Source organism: Bactrocera neohumeralis, chromosome 2 (assembly GCF_024586455.1).
Source record: "Bactrocera neohumeralis isolate Rockhampton chromosome 2, APGP_CSIRO_Bneo_wtdbg2-racon-allhic-juicebox.fasta_v2, whole genome shotgun sequence".
Classification (NCBI taxonomy): domain Eukaryota; kingdom Metazoa; phylum Arthropoda; class Insecta; order Diptera; family Tephritidae; genus Bactrocera; species Bactrocera neohumeralis.
Window position 1 is genome coordinate 25,162,186 of NC_065919.1, and position 18,455 is coordinate 25,180,640.

Sequence of the window (18,455 nt, forward strand, 5' to 3'; positions counted from 1 at the left end):
ATGTATCTCCTTAAATTTATTAGAGTTGATATATAGCAAAAGGCTGAGAAGAATGTAAAGAAAAGAACGTAAAGAAAGTTTGCCTATACAAGTGATAGCTTGGGAAAATTAAGATCTTTTCATAAAAATTGGAACTTAGAAGCAACTTGTGAAACCAAAGAACAATATTTAGAAAAACTTAATTAATATACATACTTCCCAAAAAGAACAAGCTTACTCGCACTGATGCAAAAACCAAACAGGGTTTTCTTTGTTCCGTAAGCAACTGGCAGCGTCAGCTCTTATACTGAATAATATATAATCCTCCTTCTAAGACACTTAGTAGTAAGATGTGAACTTAAATTTGGTCCCCAATATTGCCTTTTCTTTCAGAGAAGAGTGGGAAATTGAAGAGATGGACAGAGACGCAGGGATAAGCATCTATTTGGATGGGTTCAACTTCTATAGCAGATTGTTAACTGGTGCTTTTCAGCAAAATTAAATACCAGAATCGCCTTCCGTCTTTCCAGATCACTGTAGTATCTTCCAAATGGACATCACGGCATTTAAAGAAAGCTTTCTTGTGCTGACAAAGAATGTGCCTTCAACAGATATACAAGCAGACATTCTCTTTCACAATAAACCTGAATGGGTTCCACGACATAGTGATATTCCTGATAACTGTGAAGCAGATGAGCTAGTCAGAGCAGATACAACAGTAGAATTAGACATTGGTAAAGAGGGAATTTATATGCTTTTGGCTACCTGCAGATATTTAATCGACAAACATGTTATGCAGATAGAGACTGAGTCTCGCTGAAGTCAATCCCTAACTTGCTCATCAAACAGGCAACGTGTCCTGAATGGAATATGGGCCGCACATGCCGAGTATTAAAATTCAAACGGAATTATATAAGAACGCTAATAGGAGTGCTAACAAGACACTATCTAATGATGCTAGCAGACTGGGAATACAACACAACGACTATTGTAGAAGCTACTGAGAGGAGAATAGACTATATACATACATATGTTAGCATCTTCTATGCGAATGCAAAACTTTATATGGAAAAAATTTCAACTATTCTTGACGATGTTTCGGATTAAGAGGACATAATAAAGTGAAGTCATTTTAGTCCCGCTGGTTTCACAATGAGCCTCCCAAAGGCCTAGGCTTAGGTGCGTCGTAAGACATCCAATCTATTCACCTTTCCATCGTCCATATTCGAACTTTGAGCGTCCATCCAGTTGGCTTACGCTAAATATATCAGTTAATATCTGGGATATTTTATAATTTGATACCAAAACCACTGGCATCGGTTCGAAAGGTTAGACCAATGGTAAGTTCTACTCCAATTTTCTAAAATATTTCAGACTTCTCTTCAAGTCAAATGAGAATCTAACGCGTGTAGCTAGCTTCAAAATTCACCAAACCATCTACCCCAGATTAGCAAAACTCTTAAAAGAGCAGATGTCAGGGTTAGATCACACCCTATCAGTTTAAAGTCGGGCTTAAATAATACTCGTATATTCAATCGTAAAACTAATTACTCTTCCAATAACTAACATGATTGCTAACGTTCGTGCTGTCATTTGAGTCCCCGGCCACCTCGCCGGGCAGTTCCGCGGCGACAGCGCTGCGTTGAGCTGCAGCTGCAGCCGCTGCCGCTGAGAAGAAGAAATTACGTGAGAAATGAGCAGTATTAGGTGATTCAGCACGCTTGGAGACTGCCGGCGATTTACGCTCGTACTCGACTTCATTTTCATATAACTGTCTTTGTCGCTGCAGTTGATGTTGTTGCTGCTGTTGTTGCTGCAAAGCGGCTGCGCTCACGAGCAAACTTTTGTAGAAATCTGCCGGCATTAAGAACGGTGTCGCTGCTGGCGTTGGTGTTCTTGCATTTGGTGGCGGCGTTGACGTGGAGTCTACACACTGAACGGGGCTTTTGCAGTCGTTACTGCCGCGTCGCCTTCTATGACGCCACGTGCACAACTCCTCCACATCGGCCAACTGTTGCGCCGAAGCGATGTTGTGGCTGCTGGCCAAAGACAAAATGCGCTGCGTGTCATTGTGTCGCAGGAGAGTGCTTGCCGCCGTTGGCGTCAGTACAGCGCAACAGTTCATTGTGTTGGGTGACATATTCATTGTTCGTTATGTGTGCGGCGCGAATACTTTCTGTGCGCCTTCAAGTATGCTATGCAGATACTAGTGGAACACAAACAAATAAAGCTTTCGCTTTCAAGCGTTAAAGTTTTGCTCAATATAATGTTGCAGATTTGTTTGTGTTACTTTCCGTATAATAACTTCCGCTACTTCCGGCTGCTCGCCTTTTCATTTAGTTATTTTTCAGATTTATTAACATTTACTTGAGTTTGGCTATATGGTTTTTAATTGTTGAAAAAATATGTTTTATTTTAACTAATTTATTTTGTTGTGGAACTCTGTTCCGAGAGCAGCATTGAATCGTGAGTGGCTTGGTAAACCATTTTTCGTTTTAATTTTTTACGGGTTAATTTTTATAATTGGTAAAAATTTTACTATCGATCTCGTCATCATTTATATGTAAAATATTTATTATTATTATTATTACTAAGGTTTAGGAACTTTGTTTGCCATGCTTTATAATTTTACATTCTTATTTTATTTGCAAAAAATTGTTTGCTTTAGTTTTTCTATCGCGGTTTAATTTAATTTGACTTTATTTTTAATTTTTTCCAATGTAAAAATTACAGTTTATTTTGTTACTTTGCCTATAATATTTATTTGGAGTTTCTTTGTCTTCATTTTTAATTTTTTTTTAGGGTTTAAAATAACTTTGTGGTCATTTTCTCATTTTTTTATGATAATTATTATTTTTTTTTTAATAATTTGGTTTCAAAAATCCTTTAACTGGACACATTTCGTCATTAATTTTCATAATTTTTTCTTACTACAGTCAAACTTCTCATTTTTTTTACTTACTTTAGAATTTTAAAAATTATTTTTTAAATTTTTTTACTGCACTTCTCTTTCTTTGCTTTATTTCCTTTTTTATATGTTTTGCTTATATTTTTTAATGTATTTCTTTTGTTTCTTTTATTTAGTATTTTTATATTTTTTGTTTCTATTTTTTTATTATACTTCTGTGCTTTTGATATATTCACTTTTCCATGGACTTTTTTTACTTATTTCTCCTTAACATTTTTTGCACTTTTTCCTCATTTGTTGCCCTAAAACTCACTGAGTGTTTTTAAAACCCGTAAATGTTCGTATTTTTGTTTACTTTTGTTGATTTATTTGCAATTACTTTCGGTGCCAAAACTAACTTCATTATTATTAGCACTTTTTTAGGGTTTTTACTATTTTTTTCTAGAAATCTGTTTACTATTTTTCTGCCTCTTTTGAGTTTGATCATAATTTTTATCGTTCGGCGCGATGCTCAGCTCGATGCTCGACTAAATGTCACATGTTTCCATTTTGCGTTTTTCATATCTGAATTCATAAAATCACTGGCAGTTTGTTTATTTCTTTCTTTATTTTATTATTTCTTTTTTTATTTTTTTTAATCAAATTTTTTTTTGTTTTATTTTTATTTTTTGTTTTTTTATTTGTTTTTTTTTTTAATTTTTTTTTTTATTTTTTTTTTTTAATATTTTTTATTTGTTTTTTATTTCATTTATTTTTTTTTATTTTTATTTTTTTTTCTAATCTTTTTATATTTTTTTTTATAAATTGTTCTTTTTTTTAACTACACAATTTTTCCGAACAAAACTGTTTTTGTTGTCACATTCGCTTATTTTTTGCACTTTCGTTTAGGAACTTTTGGTTTTCAAATAAATACATCTCACGGCAGCCGACAAAACGACACGAATTGTGTCTACTTTTTGCAAATATTTTACTTACTTATTTTCTATATGTGTAACTGCACAAACTTATTTTTTATTCGGTTTCACTAAAACCTGGTTGTTTTGTGTTTCTGCTTCTTTTTTCAAAACAACATTTTTATTATTTTGAAATTTCCCCATATTTTTCAATGGCGCACTTTCTCTTTGGATTTTTTAGCCAATTCAATACTTTGCGCAGATTTGTACGTACATTGTATATATTTGTTGTTGTATTTTCTGTTGGCACTGCGCTGTTTTCCGCCCCTCCATTTGCCCACACTGCATTTATTCTAAATTTCTGGTTGCCTCCTTTTCCACGCCCGCTCTCGTTGCTTTGTATTGGTCGATTTGCTTTTGTTGTTGCTGTTTAGGTTTACTTATTTTTCGCCGTATTTTTTATATTTTATTTAAACTCTAATATATATTTTTTCTACGCAGCTATATCACGTTTTAGGAACTTTCGTTTTCGTTGAGTGTTTTTACGCTACATTTTGCCACGGATTCCCCGACTTTTTGTCGACTTTTGTTTTATAGAAGTTGCATGTCTGCTCGGTTTATTATTCTTTTATTGCGCTGTACGCCCCGGTAGGCGGGCGTGTTTAGAAAATTGTAAAAAAAATATGTTTTAATCGATTTATATAGAATTTCTGCGCGTTTAGAATTGAAATAAATAAAGAATGCATAAAATAGTGAAGCCAAGCCAAATAAAAAGTGCTTTCATTCAGAAATACTAGACACGTTTAGAATCGAAGTTGTGAATGGAGCATACGAGTGCAGTATTTTACACATATGTTTGTGTGTATAGGTGTACATGAAGTTGTGTGTATGAAATTAGAATATAATATGCGCATGTATCGAGTTAAGCTAACAACCGGCTCATATGCGCGCACTTAGAGTTATGTGTGTTAACAACATGTGGCTACCCTGCAGTGAAGCCAACAAGTTACGAAATGTTTTAGAACTAGAATGAACCAGCAGCTCAGCTAGTCGGTAACCAGTTACTGTTATCTTAATGAATCGGTTAAAAAATTTACCAGTTGCACACTTGCTCGAAACAGTTGCCTAACTGTCTAGTACTAATTTTATGCGGCAGAAATATTTTAAGTTAATGTTTGTTTAAAAAAAAAAAAACTACAAATAGTAATAAGCTTAAAGCATTAGTAATTCGATTCCTACGTCACTGTTGACAGCCATAACTTCGAAGTTGTAGATAATCTCGTCTATCTTGGAACCAGTATTAACAGCAACAACAATGGCAGCCTCGAAATTCAACGCATAATAACCCTTGCCAACAGCTGCTACTTTGGACTGCGTAGACAATTGAGAAGTAAAGTGCTCTCTCGACGAACAAAGATCGAAAAAGTCGCACATCATCGCCGTCCTGCCTGCACGACATTGCAGAGGCATGGATGATGGCAACATCTGATGAGTGTACGTTACGAGTTTTCGAGAGAAAGTTTTGCAGAAGATAACCATAAATTGCATTGCGTATTGCCCACGGCAAATAACACAGTCGATGGAACGATGAGCTGTACGTGATATACGACGACGCGTCGTTGGCATAGTTCAGCCAATTAAGAGACAGCGGCTACTCTGGTTAGGTCATGTCGTTCAATTGGATGAAAACAGGCCAGCTCTGAGAGTATTCGATGCAGTACCTGCCGGAGGAAACAGAGGAAGACTAGACTAGAAACTAGATGGAGAAGAACATGGCTACAGTTGAAATCTCTAATTGGTGCCAAATATAAAGGAAGAACGACTGGTGCGCTGTTGTAAACTCGACTATAACCGCGTAAGCATTGTCTACGCCAATGAAGAAGAATAAAACTTCTAATCTAAATGCTTACTTTATATGGTCCAATTGTTGACAAAGCCGGTCGAAGTTGAGAGTTGTTAGATTAAAAATACAAGCTCGTACTAAATTATTCCCTGACAATCCAATGATCTTTTTGTGCAATGTTTAATTCCTGAGCAATTGAAACAGTCCAAGACGAAAATTGGAGCTGTCTCAAACCACAACCTGGCGCATTTTGAGTAAAGAAAATTTTTCTCACTCAAGAACTGAAGCAAAGACTTGAATTTGCTAATTTTGCCTTGGAAGAACTTGAAAACGATAAGAAAATCATCTTCTCCCATAAGGTTCACTTTCATCTGAGTGGCGCGGTAAATAAAGAAAACTGTCGAATGTAGTCCACAAATTATTCATTAACAACCATTACATTCACCTAAATTGGCAGTTTGGTGCCGTTTTTAGTGTGGTGGAATCATCGATGAAGCTGGTGACACAATTGCTGTCAATGGAGAGCGGTATAGATCGATAATAACCAACTTTTTATGGCTGCAATTAGAATAAGTTGATCTTGACAACATCTGGTTCCAGCAAGACAAGGCTACGTGCCATATAGCACGAGCAAAAACCGAGTTATTGCGTAAAAAGTTCAGAGATTCGATTATTTCAAGAAATTGTGACATTTAATGGTCTCCAAGAAGTTGGTTTGTAATATCATTAGACCACTTCTTGTAGGGTTATTTGAAGTCATTGGTCTTTAGCAATAAATCAAACTCTCTTCAAGCTTTACAACGCGCTATTCATGATATACGACTTGATTTGGTGGCAAAAGTACTCGAAAATTGGGTTGATAGAATTCGTTTCTGCCAAAGACGTTGTGCAGGTCATTTGTATGATGTTATGTTCAGAACTTAATTTTAACGATTGTTATTCTCATTGAATAAAAAAACATTTACAATTCTTTAACAATTAGTGTGTGTTTTTTTAAGATATCACATCGCTCTGATTGGAGAACCTTGAATATTTGTACAAGCTAAGCGACGATAGTTGTATAAAAAAATTGTATCGATAATCTACCGACTAGTAAACTCAAAACATTGGGAGTATGTTAAGAAGAAGAGGAATCTGCATGCCTTTCTGAGAACTCTTGAAATGATTTATCGAAATTCGAATTTTGTGCTGTCGGAGCTACTAGCAGTTTTTGTTTTAACCTCAAAACTTTTTCTTAATTTTAAAGCACTATTGTCGATACAAGTTTGCCAAAACATCTTAAGTTATTCTGTGAATACTTGAAATTTGGTATGAATTTTTCCAATCAAAACTTTTCATTGAGTTAAAAATTACTAAAACATTTTTATTTTTAAGGTTTGTACATTGAGAATCTATCCTGTTTGATGGCCAAAAATCCAAAAAAATATTCAACAAAATGGTTGGATGTCAACTGTAAATATTAAGAAAAAATGTACCCAGTTTTACTATTCACTTTCCACCGAATTGTTAAAGGTAATAATTTCGAAAACGTTTGATAACTTAACTTAAGTTGTGTTGTTATTTTTCAATCGCAAATCTTAAAATACACGCACAAAAATATGCAAACAAACACGACCCTCGTTGCACATAAAAAATCTTCCTCCAAACCTCGTATGCACCTACACGGCGTATACGCAACATTGGCAACGTCATACATATCAGTCATCAGCATATAAGTATGTATGTGTATACATTATAATTGTATTGCGTGAAATTATCACTCATCCACCAACATACATCTGGAGGTGCGTATACGCGAACTGACCTTGCTCAACAACTGGCTGGAAGACGACGCACATATTTACTGGATTTGGGTAGAGAGAATAGAGCAAATAAACAATGCCGCTACACACCATTGAAGTGAGCAAAGAAGAGAGCACAAATTATACGCAGAAAGCACACACAACCGAACCCGATTGGAGTGTTTGGTATATTTATTGTGTTAGGTTTGAAGCTCTGATTAAGACAAGTGCCAATTTTTTCAGAGAAGGAACACAACAAATTGCGAAGCTGGAAGGGTTTAGTGCATTAAATGGTTTGGAAGAACATTGTGGAGCATTAAACGTGCTTGATTAGAGATTGGTGAAGCAATTTTTTTACTTAATTTAATCTATTTTACGGTTCTTCTAATAATGCGTTGTACTTTTGGAGACCTTATAGAATATGTATATAAATGATTAGCATGACTCTCTGTTCATAAGTCTGTTTATACGCGAACTAGACCCTCAGTTTTTTTGCACACGTACAGTTCTTTACTTCCCAAGAAGCTGATTATTTTTCAGAAACGTCGATAAAAGATCAAAATAGCATATAGCTACCATAAAACTGACCGATCAAATTCAAGTTCATGTAAAGAATCTTTTGCCCCTATGAAATGCTTCGTCTACAGACACAACTCATTTAAAGATACGAGTCTCGTCTAAAGAGACGGAAAGTCCAAAAACACGAAATCTCTAAAAAATTGAAATCTGTTTTTTTTCTATACTAAAAATATTTGTTTCACCCAAAAGTCCCGTTCGCTTTGGAATGCACCGCATATTAATTAATAAAGAAATTCCAAAGAGGCATTCGTTATTTCATTATCACCGTTTCTCTATTGTAACCTGTTCGACAGCAATTTTTTCAACATTCGAATATTGCCGAACACACGTGCTGCTTCTGCCGTATGTCCTCTGCTGCACGCACATCTGCAGTATGCCGCCTGCAACATTTTGTTCTTTCCCTGCAAACTTTGAGTTGCACTTTCACTCTCGGATACTTGCAACACCAGCAAGCAGACAGGTCACACTTTCCCGCACCAACACCAACACCAACACAGTTACGCGTCACGAGCACGCACTTTGTTTACATTCATCTGCGACGCTTCGGCACTCGACGGCGCAGAGACGCGCGGTGCAAGCGCAAACGGCGCGTACGGCTAGCCGTTCGTGAATTAATAACACTAAAGTGCAAACCGAACTGCTGATGGAATATATGCATATGCAAGTGATAACGGTGCATATAGCGTGGCATGCCACACGAGACAAGATAAACACTTTGACACACACGCACATATGTATGATTGTTTCTGAGTTACATTTTGAACAACTTTTTCAACACAAATGTTTTAATTGTTATTAAGCTGACAGCCTTCAACACTGCTTTTTGTTTTATTTGCCAATTGTTGCTGATACCGGGACTGCTGCACTGCAGTGCAGTGCCTTTCGCTGGTGCCACGTTTGTGGCATGCACGTACGACCGCCACAACGCTTCCCTGCCATATGAGAAACCGAACCGTTGAGCTCTTTTGCCGTTTCACCATTTCAATGTTTCGCTCTTCAGCTCCTGCCGCTGCCGACTGGTATAAGGACATCAGCGGCAGCGGCTGCAACGGCAGTGCCAGCAATAAGAATGGCCGCTGCGCGCTTCGCTGACAGCAGCGGTGCATTATTATTGTCGCTATATTTGAGTATGTGTTTTTGCTGTTGTTCCTGCTTATTTTTTCACGCTTTTATTATTATTCTATTTTGTGTATGTGTGTGTGTGTGTGCGCTTTTTCTGCTGCCCCATTTTGTTGCTCATTTTTTTCTTCTCCGCATTGTGCCAATGCGCCAACTGCTTTTCGCTTCCCCATATCCTTTTTGTTCATAATCTGCTCGGTTTTTATTTCACTTGCCGTTGCTTTGAAATTGTTTTTGTTTGCACATTTCACTCCTTTCCATACATAGTATAAGTACATATTTTACAATTGCACTTGTTGTTGTTGTAGTGTTTTTTCTTAGCGCTTCATGCTGCAGTGCAGCATTTTCTTCTAAGATAAAAAGCGCCAACGCCACCACGCCGACAAGCGGCTGTGAAGTGGCGGCGCGGCAAGGAGCGCATGACAAGTGCAGGAAATTCAGCAGCTGTAACGCTGGCGAACAAAAACGCAAGCAGCAACAAACATTTACCCGCCAACGGTGGCGTGCAAAAAAAAGCGTAGCGACAGCAGTAGCAACAACAACAACAAAAGTAAAGCAAAGTAATAAAATGCGCAGTGAAAAAATGCAGTATAAAATGGAAAAAATATGTGGCGCAGAAGAAGAAAAAAGCATTTATAAGTACATATGTACATACAAACATATGTACAGCTAAACATGTTGCCGCAATTGTCTGCTTGTCTGTTTGTCGGCGTCGCTGCCAGGATAATCGCAGCCGCTGCCGCAGCGGCAGGAGCTGAGGAGCGCCGTCAAGCGAGTAGATTGATTTTCTTTGCGCTGCACACAGCCATTTTGCTTGGCCACTTTTTTATATCAAACGCCACTGCTCATGTGTCTGTCCGCTTGTGTGTGTGCGCGCGCTTTTTTGCTACCCGCTGCCGCTGTACCCACATTCCCGCTACACACTCACAGCCATACTTGTTTTTCTCCTTTCAATCTTTTAGCGCAAAAGCTTATTTTTTCCCTCGCGCTTTCAGACTCTTCCTTCAGCGCCTTTCTTACTTACATTTTTTCGCGCTCATGCATTGTACATATGTATGTATGGTATGTATGGGTCTGTCCGTCTGTGTGTATTATGTTTTACCTCCTGTTCCCCCGTCTAAGTTTCTGCCATAAGCGCTGCCATGTACACATATGTACAGTATATACAATATTTTCGTATATGATGTAGCGTCTTTAAGCGCTCGTGTGCGCATTTCATAGACTTTTTTCTGTTTCGTATTCGCGTTTCCTTAAGACGTTGCAATATACTTAAAGACGCCGCACATTGGCTTATACATGTGCATAGATCAGTACTACTACCTCCAATATATATGTATATGTATATACATCTAGTTGAAAAACTGCAGCTTCGATCCCGAAAAAAGTGGCGCCCAAGCGCATACCAAAAGCTACAACAAAGCCAACAATTTTACACTAGTTATGGCAACATATTTACAGATGAAATATAATATACTAACATAACATATACTTAACATCTACATAGAGTTTACTGCTTAAAATATGGCCAAAAGTAATGTATTGCCTAAAACTATGCTACATTTTATGAAATAATGCTTTTGAAGCTTTATATTGACTCAATACAAATTCAACAACTGTGCTTTGTGGTTGATTGAAAATTAGTGAAAGCATCCAGGAAAAATATAAAAGCTTTCTCTCTTCTCTTGAAGTCAGTAAAAAGAACTAATAGTAGAGCAGCATAATAATGACATAGTTTTCGATTTATTTTTTACATTAATCATACTAAGTTACAAAGTAAAAATAAACATGCCTTTATTAGCACTTACAAGAACATTAAATTCACTCCAGAAAGTTTTGAATTATTTTGCTGGTTTTTGGCAAAAAGCTTTCAGCGATAACGAAGCACAGTAAAAATATATAAATGAACTTGATCGCCTAAAACTAGGCATTTTTTAAAGCCGTCTAAAGCTTGTAATATCAAAATCTACATATTAAAGCTTGATATCAAAGCTATTTATTAAAGCTCTATTAAAGCTTAATATCAATGATATTTATTAACACTTAATCATACTATCACTAAACCACAATTTCTGCAAAATTGATTGTAGTAAAAGTGATTGCAAATAACAAAAATTACTTTAATTGTTTTGAAAATAAGCCTTGCAATATTTAATTTTTCGAGGAGTTTTGGAAGTAAGAATCGACTAAAGCTTTTTCAAGGAGCTAAAGTTTTTTCATGGAATATTAAACCAAAGCAAAATTGATTGTAGTAAAAGTGATTGCAAATAACAAAAATTAACCAGTTTTGAAAATAATCCTTGAATATAATTTTGAACTTTTGACACAAATGCTAAAATCGCACATAAAAGCTCTCGCAGCTAAAGTTCTTTCCGCTCTGAGAAGAAGAGAATTGTCCACTTCAGCGAATGATCCTCTGGTGAATATAGGACTTCTGAACTTTAGACACAAATGCTAAAAGCGTACACAAAAGCTCTCTGCAGCTTTCTTTCCGCTCTGAGAAGAAGAGAATTGTCCACTCCAGCGAATGATCCTCTGGTGAATATGGGACTTCTGAACTTTAGACACAAATGCTAAAAGCGTACACAAAAGCTCTCTGAAGCTTTCTTTCCGCTCTGAGAAGAAGAGAATTGCTCTGCTAATGCCCTTCAAGAGAAAGTTTGCTTAACAAAAATAAAAATTTGTTAATCTTCTCTTTATAGGCCGAACAGGTTATATTGACCTTGCCATGAAGTTTGTAACACCCAAAAGGAAATGTCGGATTTCTCTCAAAATATATACAAATGATCAGCGAGACGAGCTGAATCGGTTTAGCCATGTTCGTCTATATGTCTATAAATCCGTCTGTATAAAGGTGAAGTAGTCCTTCAGTTTTTGAGTTAAAGTTTAAAATTGTGCACAGGTTTTTTTCATCCCCTAGAAGCTCTTTGTCGGAACATATAGCTGCCATACAAAGTGAACGATAAAAATCAAGTTATTGTATGGGAGCTTTTTTTAATTGTTAAGCTTCAATGCAACGAAAGTTTACGTTTTTCCTTATTTTTTTATAAAGATAATTTGCTATCCTTTGACTTTACTCGCTGGGCTAACTTTTTCGCCCATACATACTTACAAGTATGTATGTTGTGTTATAAGCATAAGCTTATAGAGTGGACGCCTTCAGCGAGTCGTGCATTTGTTTGTATTTATATTTGTATTTTATTTATTTATGTATATATGTATACACTAGTATATATATGTACATACATATGTATAATAAGTAGATATATTTGTAAGTGTGTGCTATTTTTTTCATATGTTGCAGACCACTGCATCGTCAGTGACAACAGAAATGGTAACAGCCAAGGGCGCACACGCTATGCATTGGCAAGCGTGCTACACAAGATGCAGCCGTTAGCTGCGATATTAAAGGACGTTGTATTTTTGCTGACATTTTATTGTTATTGTTGTTATTTTATTATTGCACTTTTTCAACATAAATTCTTTATTGGGTTTTTGCAAAGCTTGACGCTGCGTTGTTGTTGTAATACTTATACATATTGTATGTATGTATACTTATCCATATGCATATGTGTGTATATACCGTGTGCAAGTAAATGTTTGCGATTATGTTGCTGTTCATATGTTCTTATACATATAATACATGCAAAATTACAAACGAATATATTTTTTATTGCATACATTTTTCAAATTTTGACCAATTGCTTACTAATCTGGCTATTAACTGCATTTTTAACTATTTTTGAATGATTTAAAATTTTTGTTTCAAATTAGATTTTGTTATTATTGTAACGGATATTTGTTGTTCATTCACTACTTCTCGGCATTATTTTCAAAAAAAAAAAATATTTTCCAGAAAAAAAATGAATGAAAAAAATTAATGAAAAAAATTAAAATTAAAAATCTTTTTATTATATCGGAGTTGGATTTTTCTTCAAAATAAAATGTTATATACCTATTATGTATATAATATCGGTAGCCTATTAGAAAGGATTATCACTAAGTAATTTCGCGGCTTAAAGATATATCTTTTAGCTCTATAAAGTTGACATTTTGATCATTTCTAACTGTGATCTCTAAGTAGAGTACATTAGAGCAGGTCGACTTTGTTTTCATAAAATTGCGTCTGCGAGAAATGTTCTTTAGGTCATTCTGCACAACTTACCTAAGCGACTATGGCGAAGTTGAAAAAACCTGATTAATCGGTTGTTTGGGAGATATCGATTCCGACAAATGGTTAATAAAATATCAAAATGCATCTATATTTATATTTCATGCGGATATCTCAGAAACTGACGAAGAAACTTTACCTCTAAAAAATTTCGCCATTAAAAACACTGTCTCGTAACCAGTTTCAGATCTATGCAAGCAAAGTTATTCAGAATGATTCGTAGAATTTATCCCGCATACGCGGTTTTTCTGTTTTTTTGGTTCGCTGTAAATCGACCCGCTCTAATGTACATATTTGTATGTAAAAGCAACCAAAAAAAAATCAAAAATAAAAAAATCAGTTGCTACAACCATTGCCAAAGCAGCTGTAAAATATTTGGTCACATTTCAAAACTCGAATTTGCAACTAAAGACCCACAAGCAATTTTTTTCTTCTAAAGCAAGAAATCCTGTATCTTTACACAACAATAACTCGATACAAATTGAACCTTTCTCTAAGTCCTTTTGGTGCATTCAAATATTTTCAACACCTCTGACAGAAAAAGCAAAAAAATGTTCACCATTTCTTCCAGCACTGCTCTGGCACCTTCGTTTTATTGCTAAAATATTGAAAAGTGTACCATGTTTAATAAACAGGGTTAAAGTAGTTTGCTAGCTAAGCTAACTAGATTCAGTTCTAAGTCAAAATCTTATTGAAATCAGTAGTTTCCTTGTGTTCCTTCAGCAATGCGTTGGAGGAAAGATTTCAAGACACAATCAGTCGAAGATTTTTTTCAGAAATATGTTTTTCTCTTTCTCTCTCTCCCGCTTTTATTGGAAAGTTCAACATAAGGTCACCTCATACGAATTGATTTCGCATGCACAATCGCATTTCACCATAACATACTTTGGAAATCCAAAACAAAACATATTTTCTTTAATAACTGAACACTGATATCTATTTATGTGTATATACATATGTATATATATATATATATAAATATATGTATATATATATAGTTTCACAATCTTTCTTCTGCGATCAGCAGATTTCACTTTTCACATCGTGTATATGGCATTTCCGATTTATGCCAGCCGTTTGCGCTTAGCTGCTGCTTGCTAATCATTACACCCCCTGCCGCGTCACCCGCTTTCCACGCCACGACATCTCAGTTAACACCAACACTATGCGTAAACACAACTTTCAGCTCGCACTTTCTTATCACGGCCACAAATTTCATGCACCACTACATACATATAGGCGTGTATGTATGCATGTTATTAAATGAGAACTCATTTTCTGCAGTAAGCGCGCAAGAAAATGCGCCACACACGTCCAACACCGCCACATGCCGTGTGGCAATTGAAGGAAATCGCAAAGCGACCGCGTACTTTCTTTCTAAGGATGTGGCATGACAGCAAAGGAAAAGAAATGCATGAATGAAAGTATAAATGTATTTACACACACACACACACACACACATATCCACAAGCATGCAACAGACATACTGTTATAGTATATAGATGCTTAGCACGCTGCCACATACCAACAACCAACGAAGCGGTGGTTGCAGGAACTGACTGTGGAAAGAAATAAATATCGAAGTGCATATAAAAAATTGCAACATGAATGTGAGGAGAAGGGCGGCAACAGAGAAATAGCGCAGAGAATCGTGCAAAGGTTGAGGTTGCACGCGTAAGTAGCAGTGTGTTGTGCCAGCAAGTGCAATGCTGTTGCACGTTTAATGGGTGAGTGGCAAGTGGCAAGTGGCAAGCAACAAAAGTCGCGTCAAGGACGTCGCGCTACGCTGCAAACACACCGATAAGCGCATTGAGCCTGAACATATAGAAGAAATGGAAACAACACTTGAGCTATCAACACAAATACACGTGCAACACACGCCACAAACTCAAATAAATACGTACAAACATACATACATATGTACATGCAGACAAATATACAGACATACCTACACATGCACATATTGTTGCCAATGAATTTGGCCGCAATAAAAACGGCGACGTTCGAAAAAAGTAAATTGTTGTAATCGAAAAAAATATATTACAGTGAGGAAAAAATAAATTGACGCAGAAGAAAGCTACAACGTTGAGTGTGTTAAAGGAGACGCGAAGAAAAAATATACATACATACATATGCACGACGAGGAATTGCGGCGCAAGCATAACGGTTTGGCGCACAAAACATTATCCCTTAACCCACTTGTTAACGGCATACGCGGTGGCGTCGCCAGTAGCGCAGCAACGGCGCTGCCGTCGCGCTGTTCTGCCGTCAGCTCCGGCCACCCCTTTCGCTCTGCATGCGTCCACACATTTTTTATTCCCAAGCACAACTGTAATGTTTTCGCTTCGCCTTTCGTTTTCAATATTTATTTTCCTTTTTATTTAGCTGTGATTTTTATTATGTTTCCACGACTATTTCCGCAGCTCGATTTCTTTTGCCCTTCCGCTAATGTGCGCCCAATGCAATTGATAGCAGAAAAGCAGCGCGCCAAGAAACGGAAGTGCGCAAAAACCAGGTAAATGCACATACAATCACACACACACACTTAAAGGTGGGCATGCGAGAGTGTGAGTGTGGCACTTGTGTTAGTGCGCAGTGGAAGCGGAAGTCCAATACAAAGTGAGGCGTGTTTGCTAATTTTTTCTGCTGCTGGTAATAGCGGCTTTAACATTTTTTATTCCCTTCCCCACTAGCTTTCTATACATAAGTAAAATGCAAAGTGGCTATAGAAAGCTCTTAAGCAATTTTCTTTCTGATACCAAATCACGCCTTAGATAACTCACATACTCAGACAAAGTTCACTGCGTGATCGATATCACTTTACCTCTATGTCTAAATATATATCGATTTCTATCTTGAAACTTGGGTTATTCTCGAAACATCAAGTAAACTATTTAAACACATTAGTGGAGTTATACAGATCCATTGTTAAACGTACAGCATTTCCTAGAAATATGTCTGTCAAACCAGCCATCAAAGTTTACATGTGGTTTTTGACATTTACATTCAGTTTCTGCTTCTTTATTGGCTATTCCAAGTGTAGCCAGGTTCTTCTCCCCCTGGTCTTCCAACGAAGTAAATGTCTCTGCTTCCCCTGGCGTGTACTGCGTCAAATACTCTCAGAGCTGGAGTGTTTTCATCCATTCCGATAAAACGTAGCCGCTGTCTTTTAATTCGCTGAACTATAGTATTTCAATGTCGTCGTATAACGCATACAGCTCTTCGTTCCATCGAATGCGTTATTCGCCGTGGCCAATGCGCAAAGGACCATAAATCTCCCGCAGAACTTTTCTCTCGAAAACTCGTAACGTCGACTCATCAGTTGTTGTCATCTTCCATGCTTTTGCACAATATAGCAGGACTGGGATCATGAATGACTTATAGAGTTTGGTCTTTGTTCGTGAAGAGAGGAGTTTATTATTTCTCAATTGCATATTCAGTCCGAAGTAGGCAAAAGTTAAACTGTAGGTGTTAATGGTAGTTCCAAGATAGTCGAAAGTACCTACGTACGACTTCGAAGTTATGACTGTCAACAGCGACGGGAAGGAGAAGTCGCGAGGACGACGACTGTTTGTTTCATGACAGGAGATATTTCATCTTGCCCTTGTTCACTACTAGACCAATTTGCTTCGCTTTCTTATCCAGACTGGAGAGCGCAGAACAGATGTACGCCAACAGCTGTACACTCTTATGGGAGATTGTGCCTTCTCGATTCAGCTCTGCAGCTCGAATTATTTTCTACAGCAGTGAATTGAAGAAGTCCAATGATAGGGAGTCGCCTTGTCTTGTTCTTCCCGATCCTGACGGAGCTTTTGGTATTGCTCAACAGTTTATATAGCCGTATTAGTTGTTTGTTTGTATGTATTTATTTTTAATTGTATTTAGGCTTTGCTGATGTTCAATGATATTTGAACAGCATCACCTTTTTTAAATGAACTTTATCGGACAATCATATCAAGAATTAAAGTCTGGACCCTATATATGAATTACTTTTGCTTAGCTGGTTAAATAGTTGGGAAAAATACCGCCTCTGCTGGACCTTCCTTGAGTCTGTATTTGACTAAGAAGTTAATCGTCATATGACGAAACTAGACAGGCAGAGACTGCTCTTTTCAATCATAACCATAACTTGAGACAAGCCAAATCGACATATGAAGAGCCTTATTTGAAAGAGAAGGACATAAACAGATGCATTTCGGTTCTTATCTTGCTAAAACACTAAACAGCGAGTACATAAGATAGTAAATAAATAGTAAATATGGTAAATAACAGATATATAAATATTTAATATTCTCAAATTTTTACTTTTCTCCCTTTCTCATACAAATCTGATATATTCCATCAGCACACCATCTAACTTCTACTTTAAGGGGTCAGTAGGGTAATCTTTTTTCAAAAAATTTTTTTTTTTATTTGCATTTTCTGTTCTCTTATACCCTTAGAATAAATGTAGAAACCCACTTTACCATTGGAAGGTTTCGAAAAAGGACCAAAATAATAATACCGCTCGACGTTCGGAGCGCTCGAAGTGCACACCTCAAACTTTAAACGCGTTTTTCTCAAAACACACTTTCTTAAACCGGCGGACATGCTTCCGGTCGAACTACTCAATTCGATTTGCTTAATTTTTTTTTAAATGTTCACAAAACGACTATCGTCACTCCTAAATAAAAAGGCAATCGCCCCTACTAGATTCATAATTTTTTATAATTTCTTGACACTGTTATGACAAAATTTATGTAAAAGAACATGGGGAAATGGGGAAACGTTAATTACTTTCTTATTTATCAACATTTTTTCATAATTCTATTAGGAACGATAACCATTCACGTACTTTTTATGAATAAATTGGGTTGTTGTGTTTCAGATGATCCAAACATGAGAAATCGTGTTTGCCAGTAAAAAAACGCATCTCGTTCACGCAGCCATTTCCCCGACAGATGCCATAAAAAAATTCCGAAAAAATTTGTTTATACACTCCACGATATACCTCACGATATGTGAAAAAAGTTCTATTGTAGAATAATAATATTTCTATAGAAAAAAAATATGAAAAAAACAGGCCAGATTACCCTACCGACCCCTTAATATACGAGTACATACACACATACATATATTTGCAAAAATTTTTTCTTAGTTATGCTACAAGCGCGGACTGCGGCGCAGCATCATATCATCTCACACG

The 18,455-nt window shown here is 36.5% G+C and overlaps 2 protein-coding genes across 2 annotated transcripts in view; both read right to left on the reverse strand.

Moving 5' to 3' along the window:
* Window positions 1–3,594, reverse strand: part of LOC126765057 (zinc finger protein rotund) — a 119,636-nt gene extending 116,042 nt beyond the window's left edge. The window contains exon 1 of the mRNA XM_050482660.1: window positions 1,547–3,594. Within this exon, the coding sequence (XP_050338617.1) occupies window positions 1,547–2,125 (579 nt within the window). The 5' untranslated portion in view covers window positions 2,126–3,594. The remainder of the gene's footprint in view (window positions 1–1,546) is intronic.
* Window positions 3,595–8,979: 5,385 nt separating this feature from the next.
* The window catches only part of LOC126751312 (zinc finger protein rotund-like), a 29,591-nt gene continuing 20,115 nt past the window's right edge, over window positions 8,980–18,455 (reverse strand). The window contains exon 3 of the mRNA XM_050461470.1: window positions 8,980–9,132. Coding sequence (XP_050317427.1) covers window positions 8,980–9,132 — 153 coding nt within the window. The remainder of the gene's footprint in view (window positions 9,133–18,455) is intronic.